Here is a 24,360-nt window from a genome sequence, read left to right as displayed (position 1 = left end):
GTGCATGGTTATAAGGATACCCAGTGGTTTGTATTGGGATTAATCGCATTATCACACTATGTTATGGAACATTCCACAATTAAAATACGCATAAATAACCTGCAAATGATCAATATTAAAAATAAAAGATTACCATGGTAAGGAGCACATCAGCTTGGCCAGCAGAGGGCAGTGACTCTTGTTTCCTGTCTTCTCCACGACAGGATGGTTTTCCCAAAAGGTGGGAGACGTTTCCATGGAGTTTTTAAATCCTTTATATTGATATCATATATCAACAATTCCTCACACACACACACAATCACACACACATACACACACACATCACTGTACAAAGTCCCTGAGAGTTGTTTTCACACATATTCACCAAGGCATTAGATGACCATAAGTCAGACAGTCACGCTACGACTACTGCTTCTCCATTTCAGTCTTCTGCTTTTTCTAGAAGGAAATAAGCACTGTTCCAGGTATATGACTTTGCTTCTTTCTTTTAGTACAAATTTCATGCAGTACAGTCTCTCAGCTCCACAGTTCATCAAATCATTTACCTATGTATATTTACTAAACCATACGTTTACGCTATATGCATATTTATGCTGCCTGTGTGCTACACATTGTGACTCCACTCCAACGGTATTAGTTTATTTCCCCAAGACTTTTTCACATCAAACAGCATCTATGCATGTATATATTTATATAAGGATAAACAGAAGGTCAAATATATAGAGGTATTTGCTAAATCAATGGCAGTCTGAATTGATTATGGAGTTTTTTTCTTAGTAAATTCACTGAATGTTTTGATGTTCATATTATTTATATAACAAGGAATAATAAACAAAAATATATCCCCACCACATTTAAAACTGCTCTAAAATTATATACGTTTTACCAACGTTATCGATATATTTATACATAGCATATACTTATATTGAATTTATATTGAAATCTTTTAAAATATTTTTCTCCAAAATAATTTTTCCCATATGCATTTATATCTTTTTTGTAGTCCCTGCTTTAGGAAAATCTTAGCATTTCAGTCCCATTAGAAATGGCAGCAGAGTCTGGTGAAACAGTGTGTCAGTGAAACAGTGTATCAGTGAAAACAGTGTATCAGTGAAACAGTGTATCAGAGAAACAGTGTATCAGTGAAACAGTGTGTCAGTGAATCAGTGTATCAGTGAAACAGTGAAACAGTGAATCAGTGTGTCAGTGAAACAGTGAATCAGTGTGTCAGTAAAACAGTGAATCAGTGTGTCAGTGAAACAGTGTATCAGTGAAACAGTGTATCAGTGCAGCAGTGTTTCCCTGTAGAAGGATACGCTCATCAGTCATCAAAACTCACGTTTACAGTGATAGCCAAAAGCCTGCAACAATTCCAAATGATAACGATAAAAAAATACTATTACTGTTACCAATAACAGAATTAACAGCAGTACAGATAAATATAAAAGTCATGATATAGACAACACTTGTCAGTCACTAGTTTAGTTTCTTTCAGGTAGGTTAGTCTACCAGTCATTATAGTTAATGGAATTTTACCTGCTTTATAAGAAAAATTGACAACTTCTATTAACGTGTTCAAATGCAACCAAATAAAAACAATTTCACCAAAAACATAATAGCAATAACAATAATTATAACAATAGCAATAACAGTTGCAATCATTCTCTCAATCTCTTGCTCATATACATCGATGATGACTTTATGTCACTGCGCAAGGAATCACTTTGTATCCTTCAAAAACTAAACAATAAAAAAGTAATTTAGAAAGCATTATTTCAAAAATTAACTTTGCAAACCAAGATTAGCACGACTATTGTAAGAACAACAATAAGATCCTATTAAATCTGAGACCATAAAACCTATTATAAAGCACAAAAAACTCAATGTGTTTTCTATTAATGGTACCACACTGTAACTGTCAGTAATTAAAGAGTAAAAAAAAAATGGTGTTCCAAGTATAACAGTAATTGTCACATTAATGAACTAATAATTTTCAGTTAAGTAATAAACGTTGTGGTGATTATGCATCATAACAAAAATGACAATGTACTATTCTCTGCGGTATATGGTATCTAAAAAAGGGGAGTGAAGACAAATGAGGTACATATAACTCTCCCCTGGTGTAGCTCTACACGCTGGCTAATACCTACCATCGCTCTTGACGTGCCTCACAGTCATGTCCCTTCGTACTCCTCGATACGGCTGTCTACACTGGTGTTGTCTTCCTATTCAAGGTGTTGGAATTACCACTCTCCCGCTCTCTCTCTGCTTTTCCTAGTCTATCCAGGGTGCCCACAGCCCTTTCCCTGTCCACTGTTGATGATGACAGAGACGGAGGGGCCTGGGCAGGAGGTACAGAGGCAGAGGAGGAGTTTGGTAGGGGTACATTGCTACTAGATGAGTTTTGAGCCAGTGCGGGGTTGTTGGCCTTCAGCTTGGATAGCGAGGGCAAGGTGCCGCTCAGCATCGCTCCAGATGTACCCTCCTTGGGGAAGCAGTTGTGCAGTTGGTAGAGGGTGGCTCGATCCACTGTCCCGTACATGGGGGCTGTGCTCAGTCCCCCCAGACCAGCCAGCTTGGGGTCCCGTGACAGGGTGTACATGGAGATGTCTCCACCCAGCGCCGAATGGGTGGTGTGTGAGTGTGGGTTGGGCAGGGTGGCGACTGAGATGGGCGGGGGGGCCGGCTGGGGAGGGAGAAGGCTTGAGGGTGCGACACTGAAGTTCTTGCCAGCGCCAACTGGCGAGGGGTCACGGGAACGCGAGGGCTCGGTGGAGCGGGAACTGGACCGGGAGCGATTACGGAAGCGGTAACTAGGGAGTCGCAGCACGGCGTGGGTGGTGCTCTTCAGAAGGTCGGTGCGTGAGCGGCAGCGCAGCTCCTTGTTCTTCTCGATGTAGATGTTGACAGCCAGCACCCCCACCATCTCCGCTAGGATGAAGGACAGGCCCCCGAAGTAGAAGGACCAGCCATAGGAGTAGTGCCACTTCTTGTCCTCATCCTTCTTTGGGGAGATGTCACCCAAAGCCGCTGAGATGTACACTATTACCCCTATGATGTTGCTGAGACCTGGAATCGGGGACAGGCGGTTGGGGGGTGTGGCAGAGGCCCACCAATAGGATGACAGGAAAAAAATCAGAGACAGTTAGTGTCATAAAGCTTAAGAGAACAGACGATGGAGCAGCAGGCGCACAATTAGGGGGTGGAAGATTTAGGGGGTCACTTGATCACAAATGGAGGAGCCAAGAGGCATGATGGGAATGGTGTGGAAAGAAAGCCATGACCAAGCAGCGAGAAATAGAAGCGTCTGTAATCCCTGGGCTTACCTGCAGCCACAAAGAGAATTCCGGCACCTAGAACAATGTTCCTCTTGCTCTTGTAAAAGCGACTGGCAGCGATGCACACTCCTCCCGTTAGCAGGAGAATAGCGCTAAGGATGGGGAAGATGCTGGATGCTCGGACCACGCCTGCATGAGGAAATAAGGCATAACAAATTTGCCCTGTTTTTTCATAATTCAACAACCCTAAGCCAACATCCTATTGACCAGCTATTGACCTCCACCCTTACGTAAAAGGTACTCCGCCCCATCGTGGTCATAGTCAGCGTCTTCGGGGAAATGATTGATCTGTGAGCACACTCCTCTCTTCAGCCCTAGGAAGGAGAGGTGGAGGAGAAGAGAAAATTAACAACAACAACAGCTAGAACATATTTACTGTTGGGGGCCCTACGAGACAAACAAGGGCAAAGGCCACAGGAAATTCTGAGCGAGAGGGAAAACGAGTCTAAACAAGGGTGCATTAACCAACTCATCTATCAGTAAGTATGAGCGATCGGTTTACAGAGAGGTCTGGCTGTCCGTTTTATCTGAAATGCGTCGTTCTATAGTCCATATTGTGACACGTGAAGGCATATGGTGACTCAGCATGAGACTGCAAGGTTAAATATGCCCAGGCCATGTTTGGTCCAGATCAGTCATTCTCAAATATTGAAACAAAATATTTACAATGCAATGAATGTACAATGACAAAGTCGCCTGGACAGCAGTGTTGCTGTCCTATGTGCAGATAGAGGACAGGGTTTTGATCACCTCAATCAGCTGTGTGTGCATAGCTTTTGCAAAACTAAGGATGCTTATGTGGGAAAATGTAACACTAGGTGCAAAAAACAGTGGTATTTGTCTTTTATTTCAAAGACACTTATCGAATGTGAGAAGTGCACTTATGGTGTAGCAGGAGTGAAGAGACGTGTTCAACAAAGAAACACGGGAATCAACCACCGACAGGCAGCAAAAACTGCCACAGAAACTTGCATCTGTTGTCTTGCCACATGCGCATCCCTAGAGAAGACAGCGCAGACAGCCCTGCTCCCATTTTATGGGTGCGCTTCAGAATGAGATGCAGCGTTTCGTGTGACATGCTGAAGTCTCCATCCGTTCCCTTCACTCTCTGTAGCTTGAAAAAACCGACCGAAAGTCATCGCGTGCAACCACGGCCCTCCAGCCACCTGGACATGCAAGACGGAAGGATCAGTACCCCACTGAGCCTTGAAGATTTACTGCTGACAGACAGATGGACTGTGACGAACATGGGTGCTGATGGACACACGAGCGAAATGATGAGCTGTGACATGCAGAGGGAGGATGAGATGGGCATGTGTTAAGCTCTTGTTTTTTCACAGCTCTCCATAACACAATCTGAAAGAAGAGACAGGAGGCAAGAGGGGTGTCACGTCATCACAAATCCGCTGTGGCTTCACATCATGGCTGCTGCCTTCTTGTGACAACACAACATGGAACACAATCCCTTCAGATTCACACAAAGAGCTAAGCTCCCCTAACTTAAGGACACCAGCCTTCCATTTATTACCTTCACCATTCATAAAAATCAAAGCCCCTCATTCAGGTAAAACTGCACCTCATTACAAACTCTCACACTTGCATACATTGGCATTAATAAAGCCACTGTACCACATTTTTCTAAGTGAAAATTTACTGTTAAATAAATCCATATTAATAGTCAAATTTTTGGTGATAAATAATCACCAAAATCAGGTTGATTCTGTTCTTTATTTTCTGCTTGCAAACAGCCCATCACACACCATCAGCCCATCACACACCATCATGTTCATACACACTGGTCAAATGAAAATGAACCTTAAGATGGATTTTATTGGTTCACAAAAATGACGGAGACAGTCTGCGCCCAGCCTGTTCCATTTAATACCCCGGGCAATGATCAATATTTACATTATTTGGGGAAAACTCATGGCCCGTGCAAAACCTTATCATACACCCTAAACATCAGGAGCTCCAAACTAAAAACAACAACAACAACAACAATTATGGTTAACGGCACACTTATCAACCACACTTATCCCAGCAGACTCCAGTGCAAATAACAGCCACCTCCACCCAAACCTCCAACTGCAATGACCTCTAAACTGAATCAAGAGTAAAGCTGCACCTGAATGACAAAGAGCAAAGCAGTTCCAAAAGCAGGAAAAGGTCACCCCTTACTGAGTGATCTTACCAAAGGCAGCTGTTGAACAAGCTAACCTATACGCTTCTTTACTCACTAACAAATGCTGTATATTCTCCAAGTAACCCATTCCCGCTCCTAACTCCCATACTGTGAAAGCCAACTCCAACGGAGACATTACACATGCTTCTGGATCCTGATATGGCTCAACTGGCAGCCATCTTGGCTCAATTTCCCTACCAAAGCCCAACTGAGCTCACGCTCCGAAACCAGCCCTCTCCTGGGAAATCAGAAATGACCTCTGACCTTCGAGGCAGCAGATTCTCCAGAGGCCGGAGTGGGTGAGCGCTCCGGGGTCCTTCTTGTCTTTGTTCTGGGATTCGTCCTGTGAGGAGTTGGCAGTGCTGTTGCAGATGAAAGCCCGGGCATAGAGCCAGTAGTCAGTGCCGATGGCCACAGTCATCAGGCCAAACGCGGCGAAGGCCCCGACGATGGTGAGCAGGATCTGGATCCCCTTCTCACACCACACCATGCCTGACCAAGCAAGGGACAGCAAGGCAGAGTGAGGCGATGCACAACCAATAGAAGCTAAATAAAAACACTGCGGAATTATGAATGATAGCCATAAACGAGGGAATTGACCAGTCCGTCTGAGAATCAATGCACAACAATGGAATCCATCATATTAAATAAGTAACATAGCCTTACGAATTACTCAGACAGGGACCTGATAACACTTCAAACATTGTTGAGCATGCAAACTAATACCAACCTGCAAACCACGAGAATGCAAAACAAACAGCAGGTGGCTTAATGTGACATTACCAAATTGATAATCACGATTACCTACAAACATTTTAAATGACTCTTTTTGTGAAATTTTACAGATCAGGTTCTCTTAAAGTCATTACCTCCAGGTGAATCTCTCCCTTTCCCCTCAATTTTGACTCCGTTTCCTGCCTCGCTAGTGAAGAATGTGCCGTCCCCTCGGCCCAGGCAACATCCATCGACTGGCCTCCCTCTCTGGATCTCGCCTTTATTCCTTCTCGCTCACAAACGCTCAGTCAGGACCTGTGTGAACACGTAGCCCTCTCTGCTCGCTTGCGCTCTCTATTCAGATGGATTTTTCCCTGCTAGAATCATAACTGCTTTCCTGAAATGAAACAAAGGATGACAAGATTGCAAAATGTTTGATGGCAAAGGTGGCTGATTGTGGGAGACTTCTCCATAATGTCAAATGGCTGTCCTTTCTTATTGTGGCGAGACAAGGGACATATTTTACCATCTAAAATCTACTAGAAAAGAAATGTACTGCGCTACAGATATAAAGGAATACAGAGTGAGAGAGCAAGAGAGAGAGAGAGAGAGAATTAGAGAAGGGGAGAGAGTTCTTATTTGTTACTATGGCAACCCTGAATTGCAAAGCCTAGATCAGAATAGAGAGAGACTGATTGAGAACAAAATATGATTGGGACAAATTTTGCTTAGATTACATAGAACAGGGAAGGCCGACAGATCTTGGTGAATAAAACATTAAAAATGATCACATTATGCTTGCTTGTTTTATATGGAATTGCTGTGTATTTTACAATTATAGGAATTATGATAAAACGTCAAATGAACAGATTTTCTTTCATTTTAGGTTAATCTGTTGTTTTTTTTTTCAGTACTAAGAGAGCCATACTGCATTTTAATCATTTATGCAATTCTCCTCTAGTAAACTAAGAGAAATTATGCACTTGAATACTGTCTTTGATATTAATAATGTATAATGCAATATGGTTTAGGGGGTAGGGGAATGGGTTACATCAATTTTGCCTGGCAAAAGTACAGAAAAGCAGAGCAGGCTTTAAAAACATGGAAATGGACCTCACAGTGGGTTTCATCTGTCTCACTTTTCTCACAGAGACACCCCAGGGTCAGAGAGTCACTATGTGTGTCTGAGAAAAAAGCATGGAGAAGTGGAACGATGAGCAGTGAGATTAAAAGATCCAGAAGAGCAGCAGCATCTCCCAGTCACCTCCTCACCACTTTGCTCCAGTGTATTTCTGCAAAGAAACATCCCTTTACTACTGTGAGAAAGCTTTCATGTTCCCCAACATCTTAACCTTGGGGCAGGATCGGAGGAACCAGGGGGGCTGCATTCATCCGCCTAAAAAACAGACCCCTGCATTTCAGTTATTAGCTTGTCCCCTCATGTGATCTGGCATGTTTTCTAGCTTCTCCTTCATCATACCGTCTTCGTCAAGGCGCCGTTTTTGCAGTTATTCTTTTGCATGTTTGGAAATCCATTCCATCCATTTCCCATTAACACAGCACAGAATCGCGCCGACGAAATAAAATGAACGCAAACAATGCTATTTCTCCTTTAGTGCGCACCTCCAGTTAATCCTTCTACGTCTTCAGGTTGGCATGTTATATTTTCCAATACTTTAAAAAGCATGAGCACCAGTGACACTTCAAACGGACATGCTGAGTGAATGCCGCGGCTCGGTTCACTTGATTTTAGACAGATATTGCTGATAGATATACAATCATGTTCCAATAAGCTATTTGTATTCCACACTAACATTTACTGCATAAAACCTAAGGAAAGTAGGGGGGGAAAGCCTACAAAAAAAAGTTAATGCTTCGACGATACCGTATTCGTACAATCTTTGTACATCTTTGTGATTATGGATCTGAGACAAAACGACAGTAACCTGTTCCTTATAGTTAACAGCACAACATTGATACTACATTTTACCCCTGCTGACGTGTAACGGAAATATGCTATGCTACAGGTTTGCAAACGGACAACACCGGAGAGGCGAAGTATCGAAAAATACCGTGAAACTAAAATGAACGAGAGGATTCTTATGTGCCGTTTTTAAACACATAAGCGATTTTGCATAAAGTACAAGGATGCCCCAGGGGTACAGCTGAGATGTGAAGAGTGTTTATTTATTACCGTAGGCTACTTTATTGTTCTAGAGATGCATATACACCCAATACAGGTTAACTGCGACAACAAGTGGAAGCGTTGAATAAATGTACGCGTACTGCAATGCATGCACATGGTACACAGCAAAGGACACATATGCCATAATGCACGGACGGAAATGGATGTATTTGCTTATACGGCCACTTTGCTTCAAAATGCAAACAAAATACTTTCGGCGCACAAAAACCTATCGGGATATTTCCGTCACTGAATTGTTCAGATGAAACTGTATTTGGTATAATCCGCATTAATAAATTGCCTCTGACACCTTTGCTGCTACGCAGAAGCGATGTGGGTTAAATGTTCGTATTTGCATATTAATATACATTTCAGCCTGTGATGATTTAGCAGTAGATAAATAATGTCCAAAACAGTTATATTTCCCTCCCTACTTAATAACCCATCGGCCTACTTCTGCCTTTATATTAAACGTTACGTGAATATATAATTTGTAATGCATATTGTAGGGAGAGTTACTTTGTATATATTTGTTATTTATTGTTTTATTACAGTAAAACGGCCGTATGCACCTGAGAATGTGCAATAAACCAGCGTTCATTCATGCGGTGGATCCATCAGCTCTGTCACAACAACGCGTAAAATAGTAATTGTTTTTTTTATGAATTTTGATTCTTACCTCCCCAGTTTGTATTGCTGTAGCCTTGACGGAGAGCGGCGGACTTCGGCAGAGGAGAGCAAAAGAGACGGGGGTGGGCAAAAAAGGACGGCAGGATCGAGGCAAGAAATGGGGGAATGAGGCGAAATCTGATGGAAAAATCAAGTATGAGGAACGCATATAGTCATTTAACAAGTAACGGAAAATGGCTAGCAGTAAGTAATATGTAAACTATATTCCCAATGCACAAATGCATGCGCATCAGCACGGATTTCTCATGTGGCACTATGTGTACTCTCAGTCAAAATGTGTCCCTGTATGCTTTTCTTGTTTGCTTGTCTGTCCGCCTGTCCGTCCCCTTTCCTTCGCACAAAACAAACCCCGACGTAAGCAACTCCGATTGCATCCGATCCTTGAAATAATGGAGACGAACCGAAACAAAATCACCTTGTGATTTATGCACGTTATGAAATATTTATTAAACGCTCAGTTATATATACAGCTATATTAATTAATTCCTGTTTCATTATTGCACCGGGATATTGATACGCCTATTTGTCTTGGTATTAACGTGCCTGTTACTAGCCAGTTGTTACTATTATCATTGGATTGGAAGATTGAATAAGAAGTAGACTAAGAGATTCTTCCCATTGAACCTAACACATCTCCACTATCTTTTCCTTTCCAATGACATGCGGCTCTATTTTGGCTGTCGGCGTTAACACCTTATCGACCACAGTCTACAGAAAAAAAAGATGTGGGGGCAGGGGGCAGCACCGAGAGAGCGTGGGTGGAATGGGACATAATAGGGACAAAAAGCTCAAAGGTGATGAGTACGCCGAACGAAAATGGAGTTTTATGTGCACAGGAATCTGGAGGCATAGCTCCGGAGTTAGTCCATTATCACCGTTTCGCGAACATGCAAACGCAAATCGGGACTTCGGGATTATAAGAGGAAAGAATCGCAATCCCGATTACAGTGCTGCATGTGGAATTTTGTAAAAAATAAATAAATAAATGATACTCCCCTTTGTTTGAATGCTGCATATGAAAACGAGAACGTTAGAATCGATCGCCGATTAATCAGCCTGTCCAGCATTTTCAAGTCGTATAAAATATCCTCGGCTAGAAGTCCCTGGGAAATTCAGAGCTGACAGGTGCCCTAATCATATGCGTTGTGCTGCGTCAAAGGGAAGTGCATGTATGGACTCTAGATTCAGTCTGGCATTTGCGTAATAAGGGTTTGTATTTTTATAATGGAAAAGACTGTACAACCTGAATTTGAACTGTAACCATCATTTTTATTTAACTTAGTTTCAGCATCTTTCCCTCTGCACGCCCGCTCTCTTGTGTTCTCTCTCTCTCTCTCTCTCTCTCTCTCTCTCTCTCTCTCTCTCTCACACACACACACACACACACACACACAAGAGCAACAGCATAAAATGAAATTGCAGCCAACTTAATATGCATGAAGAAAAGAAGCGTGAAAGACGAACAAGGAGTGAAAGGTCTGTCGCGCTGCAGCAAGGACACAACTGCATCGGCAGACGCATTTTACGCCTGTGCGCAGACAAAACATTTACGGCACTGGGTAGCTATACACGTAGGCCAAAATGTGAATATTAACCCAGCACGGCTTCTTAATAAATTCTTTTAATCCATGTTTTTAATGACGCGGAATTCATAGCAAACAGATCTATACGCTGCGCAAGTTTGGGCTGTGATTGGCAGCAGAGATACATGCACCGCATTTAGATTAATTTATCCGCAAGGTACCCTGGGGCTTTGGAAGTGAGCAAAGTTTGTGTCAAGTGCGAGGCTTACCTCCAACACACCACTGCATTGCAGTATGGCGATGAACACTGTTAATTCAGCCTCTTTGTGGTGTGGGCTATAGGCTACCAATATATATTTTAAGCGATATCTGCTTCATTGAGGTACTTTCATGCGTTATACGTGTAACCGAGAAGACAGTTAAACGTTGTGCAGAACATCCGTCCGTCCGTCCATCCATTTTCCAGCTGCTGATCTAGTACCGGGTCACAGGGAATCACCTTGGAACAGATGCCAGGTCATTATAGGATGCACATGGACAGATGAGGTAATATTATATTAACTTCTAGAGCCTTGTAACTGTTTCCAGGTATTGTTCTTTGTCTCCAGAAACATTTGAATCCTGAAACAGCGCCTCTGGATTCACAGAATACGGTGGTCACAGACTTTAGCGTTACCGGTAAAATCACGGTGCAAAAACAGTCCCTTAACGTAGTGCGTAAATCTTTGCATACTTAAAGTAATTTAAAACGAGATTCACACATTCACTGTCTTCCGTTTCTCTGCCATATTGTTGCCATATTGCCTAATCTACGCCCATCCTTTGCAGCAGCAAAAGAATCTTGATTTTACAATAACAATAATACGTATTAGTATATACCTTACATTGTGGATTTTTATGATCACCAAAGAAATGTAATATTTCTGTAATATATATGAATACGCATCTATAACGCTCTTTATATCTGAGTGTATTAAACCAAAAGCTGCAATATGTTTTTCTTGACTATTTTAGTGTCGTCCATCATTACAGTGAATCTTTCGACACAAAATAGCATCATTTCAGGATTCAAAGTAAGGTATGGGGCACACTGAGAAGGATCGTGTATCACGCCCACAGCCTGTAGGCCTATAGTTATATGGAAATCATATTCTCTAGATTAATATACAAGTCCTACTATTGTCACAATGAATATGCCTTCTTTCTGCATGTCTGTGATATTCAGGCCTTGGTAGATGACTACATGCTGAGGACAATAAATGACTGCAGTCAATGTCACACTGCCTCCACCAGAGGACAGTAGAGATATACGTATCCTTTCAATGGGCACATGGGTCATTGATTCAGCGAATGAATGAAATGGAAAGCAGGGTTCCTGGCAGTGACCTCTCAGGGCTTGATATAAAGTACTTCTGGGTCCATGAAATTGGCATTTCCAAATGAAATTGGATGGCCTGTCTTAAACCATCAGTAAATGGGGTCAGATATGCTGTAGCACAATATGAATGAACACAACTTGAAGTCACCTGTAAAGTAGCCCGAACCGACTTGGAAAACCGTGTTCTTAAAAAGAACAATCTGGAGAAAAAACATAGTAGTGAAATAACGGAATATAGTGAAATAACGGAAGCATGTGGCAGCGAGGCCAAATGCACTGGACCCGTATCACTGAGTCAGGCAGCCTTCTCTGTACTGGATTGGAAATGACCTTGAGATACCGCTGCTCTAGACAGACTGGGCTCAATGTTCTCTGCTGACATCATCTGATTTTCAAACGCTGCACGTCCTTCATTAGTGCCTCAGGGCACAACATTGCACACAGACACATCTAAGAGGCCAGGTAACGTTTCTGTCCATCTCAGGGCAATCAGATGATATGTTTTCATTCTCACTCCATTCTGTAAAGTATACAGTATGTTAGGATTTATTTAATATGTACATCATGATCATCCTTGTAGACAGATCCTCACTATGAACAGTAAATTTATTCATTAGCTTATAAGGATATATAAACTAGTACAATAATTACAATGTAAAATGAATGTTTCTGACTTTCCCTTTACATTCCCATGATATCTTCCTTTCAATAAATTAAGTAAGCAGTTGTGGATCTTTGAATACCTCTAATCATCATTATCGGCGTGAATATTATGACAAGAGACAGAGGATTATTGATTAATGTTTTGAGTGGGTGAATGAATGTGAATGTGACACAGTGCTGCCTTTCATTTTTATGAAAATGATGTTTGACACTCGCTACGGTGGTTCAGAAGTGCAAAACAGAACCAGTTAAGAAAGCACTTAATAAAAGAAAAAATATTTATGAAAATGCAAATAAATAAAGGAATAATTAAATAAAATACAAAACGAGAAAATGCGAAAATATTAATTAAAAATTTTCTCAATCTGTGTTTCCTCAGTGTTTTATTAATTTTTTGTGTTTTCTCATGATTTTTGTGTTTTCTCGTGATTTTTAGCACTTTCTTAATTTCTCACTGTGTAGTGTTCTGAACTGCAGGGGCACTGCAGTGAAGTGTCACAACACTTGTCAGTAAGAAAAGCGTCGTTAAAAGGATTTGCCGTCATGGAACATAAACATTAATGTGACGCAATGAAACGGTGTTTTTTCTGGGCAGAAGAACGATGAAGGTCCTGTATCTGATAATATCACAATGAAAAATTTAAAAATGATATCATTGTCATTAAAGAAAAACATGAAAATAAATTAAATATACACCTGAAAAGGAATACATTTATAATACGAAATAAAAACACTGCATCTACAGTCAGTTCAAGTGCTGTATGTACAGATTGGTATGCATATTTTTCTTTTCTGCCTGTGTGTGTGTTCTGCAGAGTGATTCCCATGCGAGGCCATTTTCTCTACTTTCACTTTTCATCTCTTACTGCAGAATATCTCTGCAAATGTATTCTTAAATGCAGAACCCCCCCCCCTTCTCCCAGCCTCTCACCAGTAAAGCCCCTCTGCTCCCCCCTCTGTGGAGTTTATGTATTGCACTGTCCCCCCATGTCACGCCCCAGTCTGTGCCCTGCCCTAACAGGGAGAAGCCCCCATCCGCAGATGTGTGGGATACCGGGGCGGGGGCCCTGAGGAGGGTGGCATGGCCAGGGGCAAGGTCTGGGTGGAGCTGACAGGGATGGAGGTGGTGTGGGTGGAGTGCAGGGTGTGAGAATGGGACGAGTAGGCGGGCGGCAGCGGGTAGCCAACGACAGGAGGGCCCACGGAGGCGGCTGTGCTCTGCTGGGCTTTGTTCTTGGGTGGGGGTGCGGGGGGAGTCGTCTGATTGAGCTGAATGGAGATGTCGCTGGAGACCTCGGAAGCGCTGCGCCCCCTCTGCGTGGGAGGCCACGACTCAGGATGCAGGAACTGCCCGCTGTAGTCGCTGCACTCGGACAGGCGGGGGCGATAGAGTGCTGGGTGCGGCCGGCACATCTCCTCCTCGGCGTAGCGCTTCATGAAGAGGTAGACCGACATCACGCCTGCCCCCTGCAGGGTCAGGAGAGAGCAGCATGTCAGTGAAGTGCTGGCCAGCTCTGTGGGGCACTGCAGTACATTACCATAATAATGCTAACAGAGAGGAACTGTGTGTGTGAGTGTATTTGTGGTGGGGGGGGGGGGGGGGGGGGGGTTTCTATTTCGAGTAATATTAATCCTATACGGAGGTCCAAGATCTCCAGGGTAGGTTATTTCCATGAGCAGGAATGTGTATTGCTGTTAAATTAATTTGTTATTTTAATTGAAATACGATTTATTGAGTCCAATTCCCAATGTGCTGCCATACATCTCCATTTTATGAGTAAAATTAGCGGTAAATCAAAGGTTATATGAGGCCAGTTTGAGATTATAGTGCGTGCCATTCAGACTTTAAGGCGGATTCCGGGGGGAAGGGGCGCTGTGCCCAGCTTGGCCATCTAACCTCTTTCAGCAGGAAGGAGCTGGCAGCGAAGGCGAAGGACCAGCCGTAGTGGTAGTGGAAGAACTGCTCAGGCTCCCGTGGCCGGTTCATCACCTCGTCATTAATGCAGGAGATGTAGAGCACCAGCCCCACCACCAGACTGAGCCCTGCAAGGGGACGGGAGTGACCTCAGGGAGGGTGTCCCCATAAGCCAGCAGTTCAGGGGGACGGGACTGACCTCAGGGAGGGTGTCCCCATAAGCCAGCAGTTCAGGGGGATGGGAGTGACCTTGGGGAGGGTGACCCTGCAAGGCAGCAGCTCGGGGGGAAGGGAGTGATCTTCGGGAGGGCAAATTCGTAAGCCAGATGTTTGGGGGGGCAGCCCTGCAAGGCAGCACCTTGGGGAGGGTGACCCCAATACCAGTGGCTCAGCAGGATGGGAGTGACCTCAGAGAGAGCAACCTCGTAAGCCAGATGCTCGGGGGGGGTGGCCCTGTAAGGCAGCAGCTCGGGGGGAAGAGAGTGACCTCAGGGAGGGTGACCCCATAAGCAAGCAGCTCAGGGGAGGTGGGAGTAACCTCAGAGAGGGTGACCTCATAAGCCAGATGCTTGGGGGGAGGGAGTGACCTCAGGGAGGGTGACCCCATAAGCCAGCGGGTTGGGGGTATAGCAGTGACCTCGGGGATGGCGACCTTGTAAGCCAACAGCTCAGGGGGAAGATAGTGACTTCAGGGAGGGAGACCCTGTAAGCCAACAGCTTGGGGGTCTCTGCAGTCGCTGAGCTATGCAACCTGGGGTCATAAACCAAATACCTGCACAATGTGAAAAAAAAAACAGATATTTTGATGTTGTGGATACCATTATTTTGGGGAAACTGAGTTTTTTTTTTTAATCTGTGACTGCAATCAAAAATGCCAAAGATATTGTATTTTGTTTGGATATTTACGTATGGTTAGGGTTAGGGCTAGGTAGGGGTTAAGATTGTCATTGTTGGGATTAGGGTTATGGCCATAGATGTGAATGAAGAGTCCCCATTAAGATATAAATACAAACATTGGTTTGTGTGTGTGGACCTGCAGCCCTTATTTTGCCTTTTAGATGTTGTTTACCCGCTGCTGCTCACAACCACTAATGCTACATTATCCAGACAGTTCAGGGTCAGCTACGTTTCCCCAGGGTACAAACAGACAGACCCATGTGGGGCACGAGCAGCCGGCCACAGCCCCATAACTCCCAGTCACAGCTTGGGAAACAGTGAATCGCAGATTCAAGCTGAATGAAAATAATTAAATGTAAAATATATAAATGCAGGTTGCTCTGTTACTATGGCAGTAAGCATGATTTTCGCTGTTTAAATAAAAATACGGTCGCCTCTTGTTTCCTTTATTTTTCAAGCTTTTCATAGTGGCACACAGATAGATGTTCCGGTAGGTAATCACTGGGGGAATTCCAGCGCTGTCCTGCTTGCGTAGAGTCATTATGCATATTGAGAGTGAGAGCAAGAAAGGCCATAATAAAATGAATGCCAGAGAAGAGATATTGGAATCAGGAGGATAAAATGACGCATGCATGAACAGCTGCGATGTGCAGCAAAACAAGGCTAAAACACTTGTGAGTGCAGCTGAAAATGGGAACCAGATCATCAGTGAAACGTGCACGTATGTGTGTGTGTGAATGCGTGTGTGTGTGTGTATGTGTGTGTGAGATCTCATGCTGTGTGACTGATGCAGGTGAAATGCAGGTCACTTCAGCATTAAATGATGACTGTTACCATTTATATCTGTTTCTGGATGGAAAGTAGCCGCCCTCACTGTGGACCCCGCAGGGCAGAATTCAGCCGAGTGCTGACACTAAAATGCTTGTATTAGCGGTAAAGAGCAGTTAAACTCCATCTGCAGCCGGACTGATGGTTAAATCCTCAGCATCGGCTTAGTTCGGCTTTCAATACGGGCCGGAGACGTCACTGGGAGCCTGTGGTTTCTGCTTCAGCACCACCCACCCATTTTGTGCAGCCTCGCTTTCAGTGGAAGCTGACACAACCTGACACAGGCAGAAAGCAGAGGCCATGAGGCAGCGAGAGCCTGGACAGGCTGCCAGGTCCTGCAGAGCACTAACACGCTTTAATTTTCTGGCTGAGTGGAATGTTCACCTGGCTGAAAACAGTGGCAACACACAAACACATTCACGCTGGATTGACAAGGCTGTGGCCTGATTCAAACCCATAATCCTGACAGTGTAGGGCCACCCTGAAGGGGTCCAGGAGCCACTGCCCCCGGTGGGCTCTCTCCCACCACCTTTAAACACCTGGCTGCTCACTTTGGACACCTTGATAGACGTTCAAATTTAGTGCAGTATTTTTAACAATCTATCTACAGAAGAAAAAAGACTGTTGATGTGTACAATGTATTGAGGATGGCCTGAATGTTTTGGAGAGAGCACCAAGAATCATGATAGGCTGGTTACCTGTCAAGTATACCATAAAAACTGATTAGGTGTGACAATTAAAAAAAAAAAAAAAGTTAGGACTGAAGTGGTAATAAGCCGGAAGGTATTAATCACATTCCTAGTGTAAGTATAACAAATGGTTAGGTGTTAAAGGTACCTATCGGGAAAATTGGCAATATTTTTCATTTGGAAGCACAAACATTTCACAAAACTGGCAATACATCAACTAGACTAGTGACTGCTAACTAATCACTGTAGGTGTCGTCAGCCAATTGACTAAAGAGTGCTATCCTGTCATGCAAGTGTTTACCGAGGGAACTATTGAGGATGTTTAAAGTCGCAATTCAGCTGTAGTTACCTGACAAGATGAAGAAGATTCCCGAGACGAAGGCCAGGATGGTGCGCTGGGGGCGGATGTGTCCGATGTTGCTGATGACGAAGGCAGTGAAGACGAAGAGTAGGGAGACCATGGGGAAGGGTGTAGCTGTCCGCACCATCTCTGATAGAAAGCACGAGAAAGGCCAGAGCACTGAGCTCTATCCATGCTCCTGATTACAGTGTGGAAACGTGGCATGAAGCGCATGTAGCTGGCTCACAGAATGACAAAAAGCAATGTCGACCCCTCCCTCCTGCATAACTGCTTATCCAGTAAAGGGTCATAGTGAGCCTGCAACCTATGCCAAGGAGCACAGGACACAAGGCAGGGGGACACCCCTGACACGATACCAGTCCATCACAGGGCAAGGGACACCCTAGACAGGATACCAGTTTGTCACAGAGCACAGGGCAGGGGACACCCTGCATGGTATATCAGTCCATCACAGGGCACAAGGCTGGGGACACCCTGGACAGGATACAAGTCCATCAGAGGGCACAAGGCAGGGGACATCCTGGATGGGATACCAGTCCATCACAGGGCAAGGAACACCCTAGACAGGATACCAGACCATCACTGGACACAAGGCTGGAGACACCCCTGACACGATACCAGTCCACCACAGGGCAAAGGACACCCTGGACAGGATACCAATTTGTCACAGAGCACAAGGCAGGAGACACCCTGGACGGAATACTAGTCCATCACAAGACGCAAGGCTGTGGACACCAGGACGGGATACCGGGATCACAAGACAAAAAAAACCACAGCTAAATCTATACTCAGTGTAACTGGGTCCTAGAAACCACCCAGCTAGCGTGAACTGGAATATCATAAAGCTATTTCCATTTATTTTACGGGGAAATTGTAATTTGTTCCAGGTCCATCCAAGAAGCTCTAATTAATCTCTCCAAAATATAGCTGACACTCCTGTTTCAGCACAATAAAGGACACTGTAAACACCAATTACCTAATCATTAATGAGAGGATGAATATGTATTTGTGTAATATAGGTATTTATGTTTATGTGCATTCTTTGCAGTAACATCTAAAGTAATAGCAAGAGAAATGCAATAGTCACATTTACTTAAAAATGAGAGACAAAAACAATAAATAACACAATAACATTTACCTACAGTAATAGGTTGTTACTCTATTTCTCTGAGTGACTTTGCTGTCCTCAGAATCTAGTAGGATGTGAGCATTAATACATACGGTATAATACACACATGCACACACATTAATATGTACAGCTACCTCAGCTTGAGTGCCAGGAAATAGGTATAATAAATGTATTTGCTGTGCCTGTAATGGGAAGGTTGCCTGTTTAAATCCTGTGAATGGCAAAGTGATTTCGCTTGCTAAATAAACAAATGTAGAAGGAAGTTGCAGACTTACTCAGTATATTAGCTGTATTTTCTGTGGTAATCTCGATTTCTGGCTCCGTGAAATACTCCGAAGCGACACACCTCCCCTTCTCACTTCCTGGTGTACAAAGAGAGAGTGCAGCTTTCAGTGTAAATCACACAGGCATGGACGCGCACCTGCATATACATGCATGAGTACCACATGACACATGCAAGCACACACAAGTACCTGCACACACACCAGCACACGCACACTTGCAAAACCATAAACACACCTGCACAAACAAGTTCATGCACGCACACGCATCCATGAGTACCTGCACACAAACACCTGCATATCTGCACAGCCTTCAGACTGGCAGGGCGTAGAGGAGAGGAGCTCACCTGCCACGAAGCAGACCCTCCACAGGCCTGCGTGCAACGCCATCTTCACCTCCAGACTCTGGTTCTGCTGCAGCACGATGCCCTCCTCCATCAGCAGCCAGTAGTCAGTGGAAACGGCCACGCCCACCAGCAGCAGGCCGCAGGCCCCGAACACGGAGGAGAGCAGCGTGAGCGCCCGGCTGCTGCACGAGCTCATCTGGGGGTGGGGCGGCAGAGAGGAGCCCGTCAGCACCGCCACCACTGGGGGGCGTCGCTCCCCCGCCGCCATGCCAGGCTCCGGCTTCAGTGTGTAAACACTGGTGTGGACCATCTGTCTCGCTGTGAGGAGAAGCCGCCACACGATGACGTGACGCGTGAGTGTAGAGAGCTGCTCGCAGGAGCAGGCGGCAAAGACAGCGGCGGCGGCACGAGGCCAGATTGCCGGCGAGTGTCAGCATCTCCAGCGCAAGTGACGACGACACAGTGACACCAGGGTGGAGGAAAACCTTCATAATGACAACATCAGTGTCCTTCATGTGGAGAGGCACAGATACTGGGGCAATCATCTCTCTGTCTGCTTGTCTGTCTGTTTGTCTGCCTGTCTCTCTGTTTGGTTGTCCATCACATGTATATATATATGTACATTTGCAAATGCAGTTGAAAGATTTATAAATATTTAAATAATTTGTGTGTGTGTGTGTGTAGATATATATGCATATACCTATCAATTACATAATATTCAAAATGAAGCTCATTTGCCACTTAGCACCACCTGCAAACAGTTGCAACTTGTCCCTAGAGCCTTGTGGAAAAACGCATTTCTTTTCCAGTGAATGGTAAACTAATGGTGAACGGTGCTATGTGTGGGAGGAACAAAAGTCAGAGGAACAGCTAGGAGGGAAAACATTGGGAGAAAGAAGCATGGAGGGGGGTGTTGTCTAAGATGTTGGAGCTGTTCGCCTCGGCAGTGCTGAAAAGCTCTGAAGAAATGAGTCGGTGAATAAAAGAGAGCGAACGCGGCCGTTTCTCTGCCTCGCGCTCACAGTTTGAGGGCTTTTGGTGTTCTGGCAATTTTTGGCGTAACAATGTGTCGATTTCACACAGGAATGATAGCGTACGTCTTTAAACAACCCTACTACAAGTCTCTGTAATATGAAACAAAATCTCACCTTCACAATAATTCCAAGTAAAATATATTAAGTAAAACAATTTTTAAAAATCTAATAATATAATCATCTAATAATAATCGATTATTAATTGTTCTGAAATGTAAAGGGTAAACAGTAATGTGATATGAAAACTGCATTAAGGTGAACTGTTTGAATCTTGGAAATAAACCTTCTGTTTGCTATATTTAGGAGTAAAGTTATTATTATTAGTTATTTTATTATGGCTTCCCACAGTGAACTAGGTAGCCTTACAGTGTCTTGTGGGACATCGTAGTGATGCGGATTTATTTGTCATATATTAAATACATCTGTCAGGAGACGTAGGTCAATGAAGGAAAACGGTAGGTCAGATATTACTAGGGGGGAAATGCAAAAAAAAAAAACTAAGAAGAAGAAATCGAAAGAATCGCCAGAAATATCATGGATGCTACTTTCGGGAAAGACCTTGGCCCAAATATAGGGGTGAATATAACTACAGACACCGTACACACGATTATTTTGCGTTAATACTGGAAAGTGTTAAAACATTATAATAAACCTGACCCCTCCCACACACAGCAATAAAGCAAGCACAACTGAACACAGAAAAGAAAAACTGCACATATGCATGCAAAGGTCACACACGCACACACACAGCAGGCTTAAATGACAAACTTAAAATCGAACGCGCAGTAAACGAGAACTAGCATTTGACACGCATAATGTAGCACACACACACACAAATGTACGTACACGCATAAACACGCGAACGCACACACAGACACAGATACACGCACGCACGCACACAAACTAATGCCTGGCACCAGATATTAAAGTAACCTGTGCTCCATGCAGAAGCTCATCTTCTAATAGCCTCCATTGCCTTCGCCACACTTATTACACCGTGTTCATAACATCTCTCTGCAAAGCTACTCATGTCCATTTCATTTAAGGGCAAATGCGGAAGAGCCAGTTTCGTTACAAAGGAAATTGTGACGATCTTGATAAACTTAACGAATGATAATAATTGTTCAATAACCTCCTGTCACATTCGTACTTAAAGACGGATAGTGGAATAGAAGCGAGATAAAACACGAAAAGGAAATTCATTACACAGCGACTCATTCCTGATCTGAAAAACATGTATAATATCCATATATTCATATGCCAAATCTGTGTCCCAAAATCGCTTTTCTTTCTTACCTAATGTGTTCAACATATTTTCCTTTTACCGACATTCTACAGCCTGATAAACGGGCATTTAATAAATGTACTGTCCCCTTTATACCCCTTACGGTGTAATTAATGTAGAATTGATTAATGAGACAGGAATAGCAACTGGAATAATAAAAATAGTTAATAAAAATAATCGTGCCCTCACCTTTAGAGGAAAGCCTCTGAATGGTGCGCTCGCTGAGAAATACCGAGACCCTCGCTTGAGGGACGCTTGGTGGATTTTGCAGTTCCTTGCTACTCTCTCTCTCTCTCTCTCTCTCTCTCTCTCTCTCTCTCTCTCTCTCTCTCCCTCCCTCTCTCATGTGCGCGTAACACGCCCCCTTCCTCTATCTCTCTCTCCCGGCACTGCGGAGAATTAGTCGAAGGAGCCATACTATATACCAAGAATATAAAGGGGGAATAAGCACACACGGGCGAGCGAGAGGAGGGGAAACAGGCCTACTTGAGAGAAAATCACAAGATTCGGAGGAAAACTTGACAGCGACAAAGCAGAGGAACGTGAATAGCTGGGAGAAGATAAATGACGAAGGTGACGAGACTGAGCGTGGTAAACATAAAGGGGCGACTGGAAATTTAGAAAGTAAAAAAATTAAGTCAAATATTCTCAAACAGTATCACCCTTGTGTTTAATGCGCCAACGCTCATTCTTCTTATTCTCCCTAGAAAATAAGGAAATAATTGACAGAAAACAAAGAGAAAATATATACTATCCAAACTTTTGAGAACACAAACTGCATCTTGTACAAGAACATGCACACATTACAATTGGTTTATTAATTTACCGGACCATAGTATCCATTAATGAATTGAATATAAATATGCTATAAATTAAACAGCCAATAATTGTTACATTATGTATCAAATTGCACAATATAAATATATTCCTCCTCAGCACATAACCCGAAAATGACAAAAGCAAATAATTATAATTCATATATTTTTTAAAGTATATATATATATATATATATATATATTAACCAGGGAAGATTAGAATGGCATGTTCTCAGTCCTTGCCCTCCCCTTTCTCTCTCAGGGTCTTTTTCCGTTCTCGCCACACACACTCCCCCCAACCCACATAGCTATTTTTAGAACTGTGGAGGGGAAATCCTGTATTTTTAGAAACGATAATAATAGCAACTTACGCGCAAACCTTGACCTATACGGAAGAGGACAGTATAATGCGCGCCTTATTAGCATATTAGACATTTTACGATTTCCATGTACGCGTGTTTGCAGCGATCTTCACAAGACCAGCGGCGATGAATTTAGTGCTGTAGTGGAACATGGTGCAGTGGGGTGATCGCTACTGAACTGCTTGCAGGGAAAATCATTGACAGGTATGTTTCCACAGATGTACATGTCTGTCTTAAGACTTAATATCAGTCAATAATGTTTAAAAATAAATAATGTGTACCTTATTCTAGGTGAAGGCTACAGTAGCAGTATGCCAAGCAGGTCAGACCAGACTGCTTTTTTCCAAAACCACAGGCTCTAACTTGTCCCAGGGGATCCCTCTAAATTCCCAAGCAGGCTGAGAGATATAGTCCCTCCGGCATGTGCTGGGTCAGCCCCCAGTCCCCAGCCTGATGGGAACATGTCGAGAACAGGTCCCTCGGGAGCCGACCAGGCGGCATCCGTGTAAAAGGCCCACACCACCTCAACCGGCTGCTCTCGATTTGACAGAGCAGCATCTCTATTTCGATGTCCCTCCAGTTCTCTGAGTCTGACAGCCCTGAGGAGAAACCTTATTTCAGATGCTGGTACTTGCAACCTTATTCCTGCAGTCATTACCCAGAGCTCTTGAGCTGAGGTGAGGATAAGGACGTAGACTGACCGGTAAACCGTGAGCCTCAGCTGACAGCTTAGCTCTTGCCTCAGCACCACGCACTTGTTCAGTATCCCCCGGAAACGTAGGGACAAACCAGCTGCCTGTCAATCTCACATTCCTTCTCCTCTTCAGAGAGGTCAAAGTGTATTTGTTCATGTTTTCTCCTAGTACAACTATGACAGCGTCAGAGGGGGTTGGAATAAAAGGAACAGAACAAAAGCATTCAGCAGGAAATATAAGGAACAGCAGAAAAGAGCAAGAAAATGGTTAAGAAAAGTTATGAAAATGATTCTTTACTTGCTGTTGACACATGTGAATCAGAATGCTTATCCTGTCATGCTCCCCTTGAGACACAAACACATATATACAGCTGAGAGAGAAGATTGGAGTGTGAGCACAGGACCCAATTATCAGGTGTACGTGTAGCATGTCAGGGCCCAGTGGAGATGTGAGTATCATGCAGAGGTCATAGGTCAAACCGCTGGCCATCTGACCACAGGCACAGTGGACTAACCCGCTGATAGAAGAAGCAGGTATGGGGGCAACCTACAGAACATGTCGGGTAGGAGGGGGTGAACATGATGGCTTTATAGTCACCCCCACAGGGCCCCGAGAGCCAGGATGGGGGTGGGGGGATCGAATGACTGAAAAAAGTGCTGTTTCAACAGCCTCAGAACCAAGTGGTCAGCATATTTCATGCAGAAGATGGAAGAAGGGAGGGGTACTAGTGATAAAAAGGAGGGGAGGAGGGGACAAAAAGATAAAGGCAAAGCCTTCAGGTGAGCAGAAGCATGGAGAGCGTGAGGATGAGAAAAAGGAGAGATGGGGGGTCATTGCGAGAAATAACAGAAAGAAAGGTGGAGATGGAGCCGGGGGGCTGAACAGAAAGAGCCACCAGGATATGGCAGCGTTTCTGAGCAAACAGAATATAGAACAGTGTTTCCAAACAAACAGAACATACAGTAAGGCAGTATTTCCAAACAAACAGAACATAGGGCAGTATTTCCAAACAAACAGAACATAGGGCAGTATTTCCAAACAAACAGAAC

General features: G+C 43.9%; 2 protein-coding genes across 4 annotated transcripts; both read right to left on the bottom strand.

Annotated features, from left to right (window-relative positions):
- Positions 1-469: 469 nt before the first annotated feature.
- Positions 470-12,380, bottom strand: cacng8b (calcium channel, voltage-dependent, gamma subunit 8b). 2 transcript variants are annotated; one of them, XM_049025755.1, is made up of 6 exons: positions 10,902-12,380; positions 6,390-6,631; positions 5,785-6,012; positions 3,569-3,652; positions 3,327-3,467; positions 470-3,069 (listed from the first exon to the last, which is right to left on the bottom strand). In XM_049025755.1, the coding sequence occupies exons 3-6, from the start codon at positions 6,008-6,010 to the stop codon at positions 2,207-2,209; spliced, it is 1,314 nt and encodes a 437-aa protein (XP_048881712.1). In that variant the 5' UTR covers positions 6,011-6,012; positions 6,390-6,631; positions 10,902-12,380; the 3' UTR covers positions 470-2,206. The 2 variants fall into 2 exon arrangements, with proteins under 2 accessions (XP_048881712.1, XP_048881711.1); XM_049025754.1 differs by lacking the exon at positions 10,902-12,380 and adding an exon at positions 9,099-10,426.
- Positions 12,381-12,528: 148 nt separating this feature from the next.
- Positions 12,529-21,751, bottom strand: cacng7b (calcium channel, voltage-dependent, gamma subunit 7b). Of its 2 annotated transcripts, none has more exons than XM_049025781.1 (6): positions 21,629-21,751; positions 19,121-19,438; positions 18,768-18,854; positions 17,352-17,492; positions 14,571-14,716; positions 12,529-14,140 (listed from the first exon to the last, which is right to left on the bottom strand). In XM_049025781.1, the coding sequence occupies exons 2-6, from the start codon at positions 19,428-19,430 to the stop codon at positions 13,688-13,690; spliced, it is 1,137 nt and encodes a 378-aa protein (XP_048881738.1). In that variant the 5' UTR covers positions 19,431-19,438; positions 21,629-21,751; the 3' UTR covers positions 12,529-13,687. The 2 variants fall into 2 exon arrangements, with proteins under 2 accessions (XP_048881738.1, XP_048881739.1); XM_049025782.1 differs by having other exon boundaries at positions 19,121-19,316; positions 21,629-21,744.
- Positions 21,752-24,360: the final 2,609 nt, after the last annotated feature.

This window comes from Brienomyrus brachyistius, chromosome 9 (assembly GCF_023856365.1).
Source record: "Brienomyrus brachyistius isolate T26 chromosome 9, BBRACH_0.4, whole genome shotgun sequence".
NCBI lineage: Eukaryota > Metazoa > Chordata > Actinopteri > Osteoglossiformes > Mormyridae > Brienomyrus > Brienomyrus brachyistius.
This window is presented reverse-complemented; position numbering and strand designations above follow the sequence as displayed.

What these genes read in the sequence shown, in the direction of transcription:
- cacng7b (XM_049025781.1), bottom strand. Translation starts at nt 19,430, where the DNA reads ATGGTCCACACCAGTGTTTACACACTGAAGCCGGAGCCTGGCATGGCG. An exon ending in AATCTTCTTCATCTTGTCAG is followed by an intron (nt 14,717 to 17,351) that starts GTAACTACAGCT and finishes GTCCCCTTGCAG; the next exon opens with GGCTCAGTCTGGTGGTGGGG. An exon ending in GCTCCTTCCTGCTGAAAGAG is followed by an intron (nt 14,141 to 14,570) that starts GTTAGATGGCCA and finishes CTGACCCTGCAG; the next exon opens with GGGGCAGGCGTGATGTCGGT.
- cacng8b (XM_049025755.1), bottom strand. Translation starts at nt 6,010, where the DNA reads ATGGTGTGGTGTGAGAAGGGGATCCAGATCCTGCTCACCATCGTCGGG. An exon ending in GAGAATCTGCTGCCTCGAAG is followed by an intron (nt 3,653 to 5,784) that starts GTCAGAGGTCAT and finishes TCTCCTTCCTAG; the next exon opens with GGCTGAAGAGAGGAGTGTGC. An exon ending in AATTCTCTTTGTGGCTGCAG is followed by an intron (nt 3,070 to 3,326) that starts GTAAGCCCAGGG and finishes CCCCGATTCCAG; the next exon opens with GTCTCAGCAACATCATAGGG.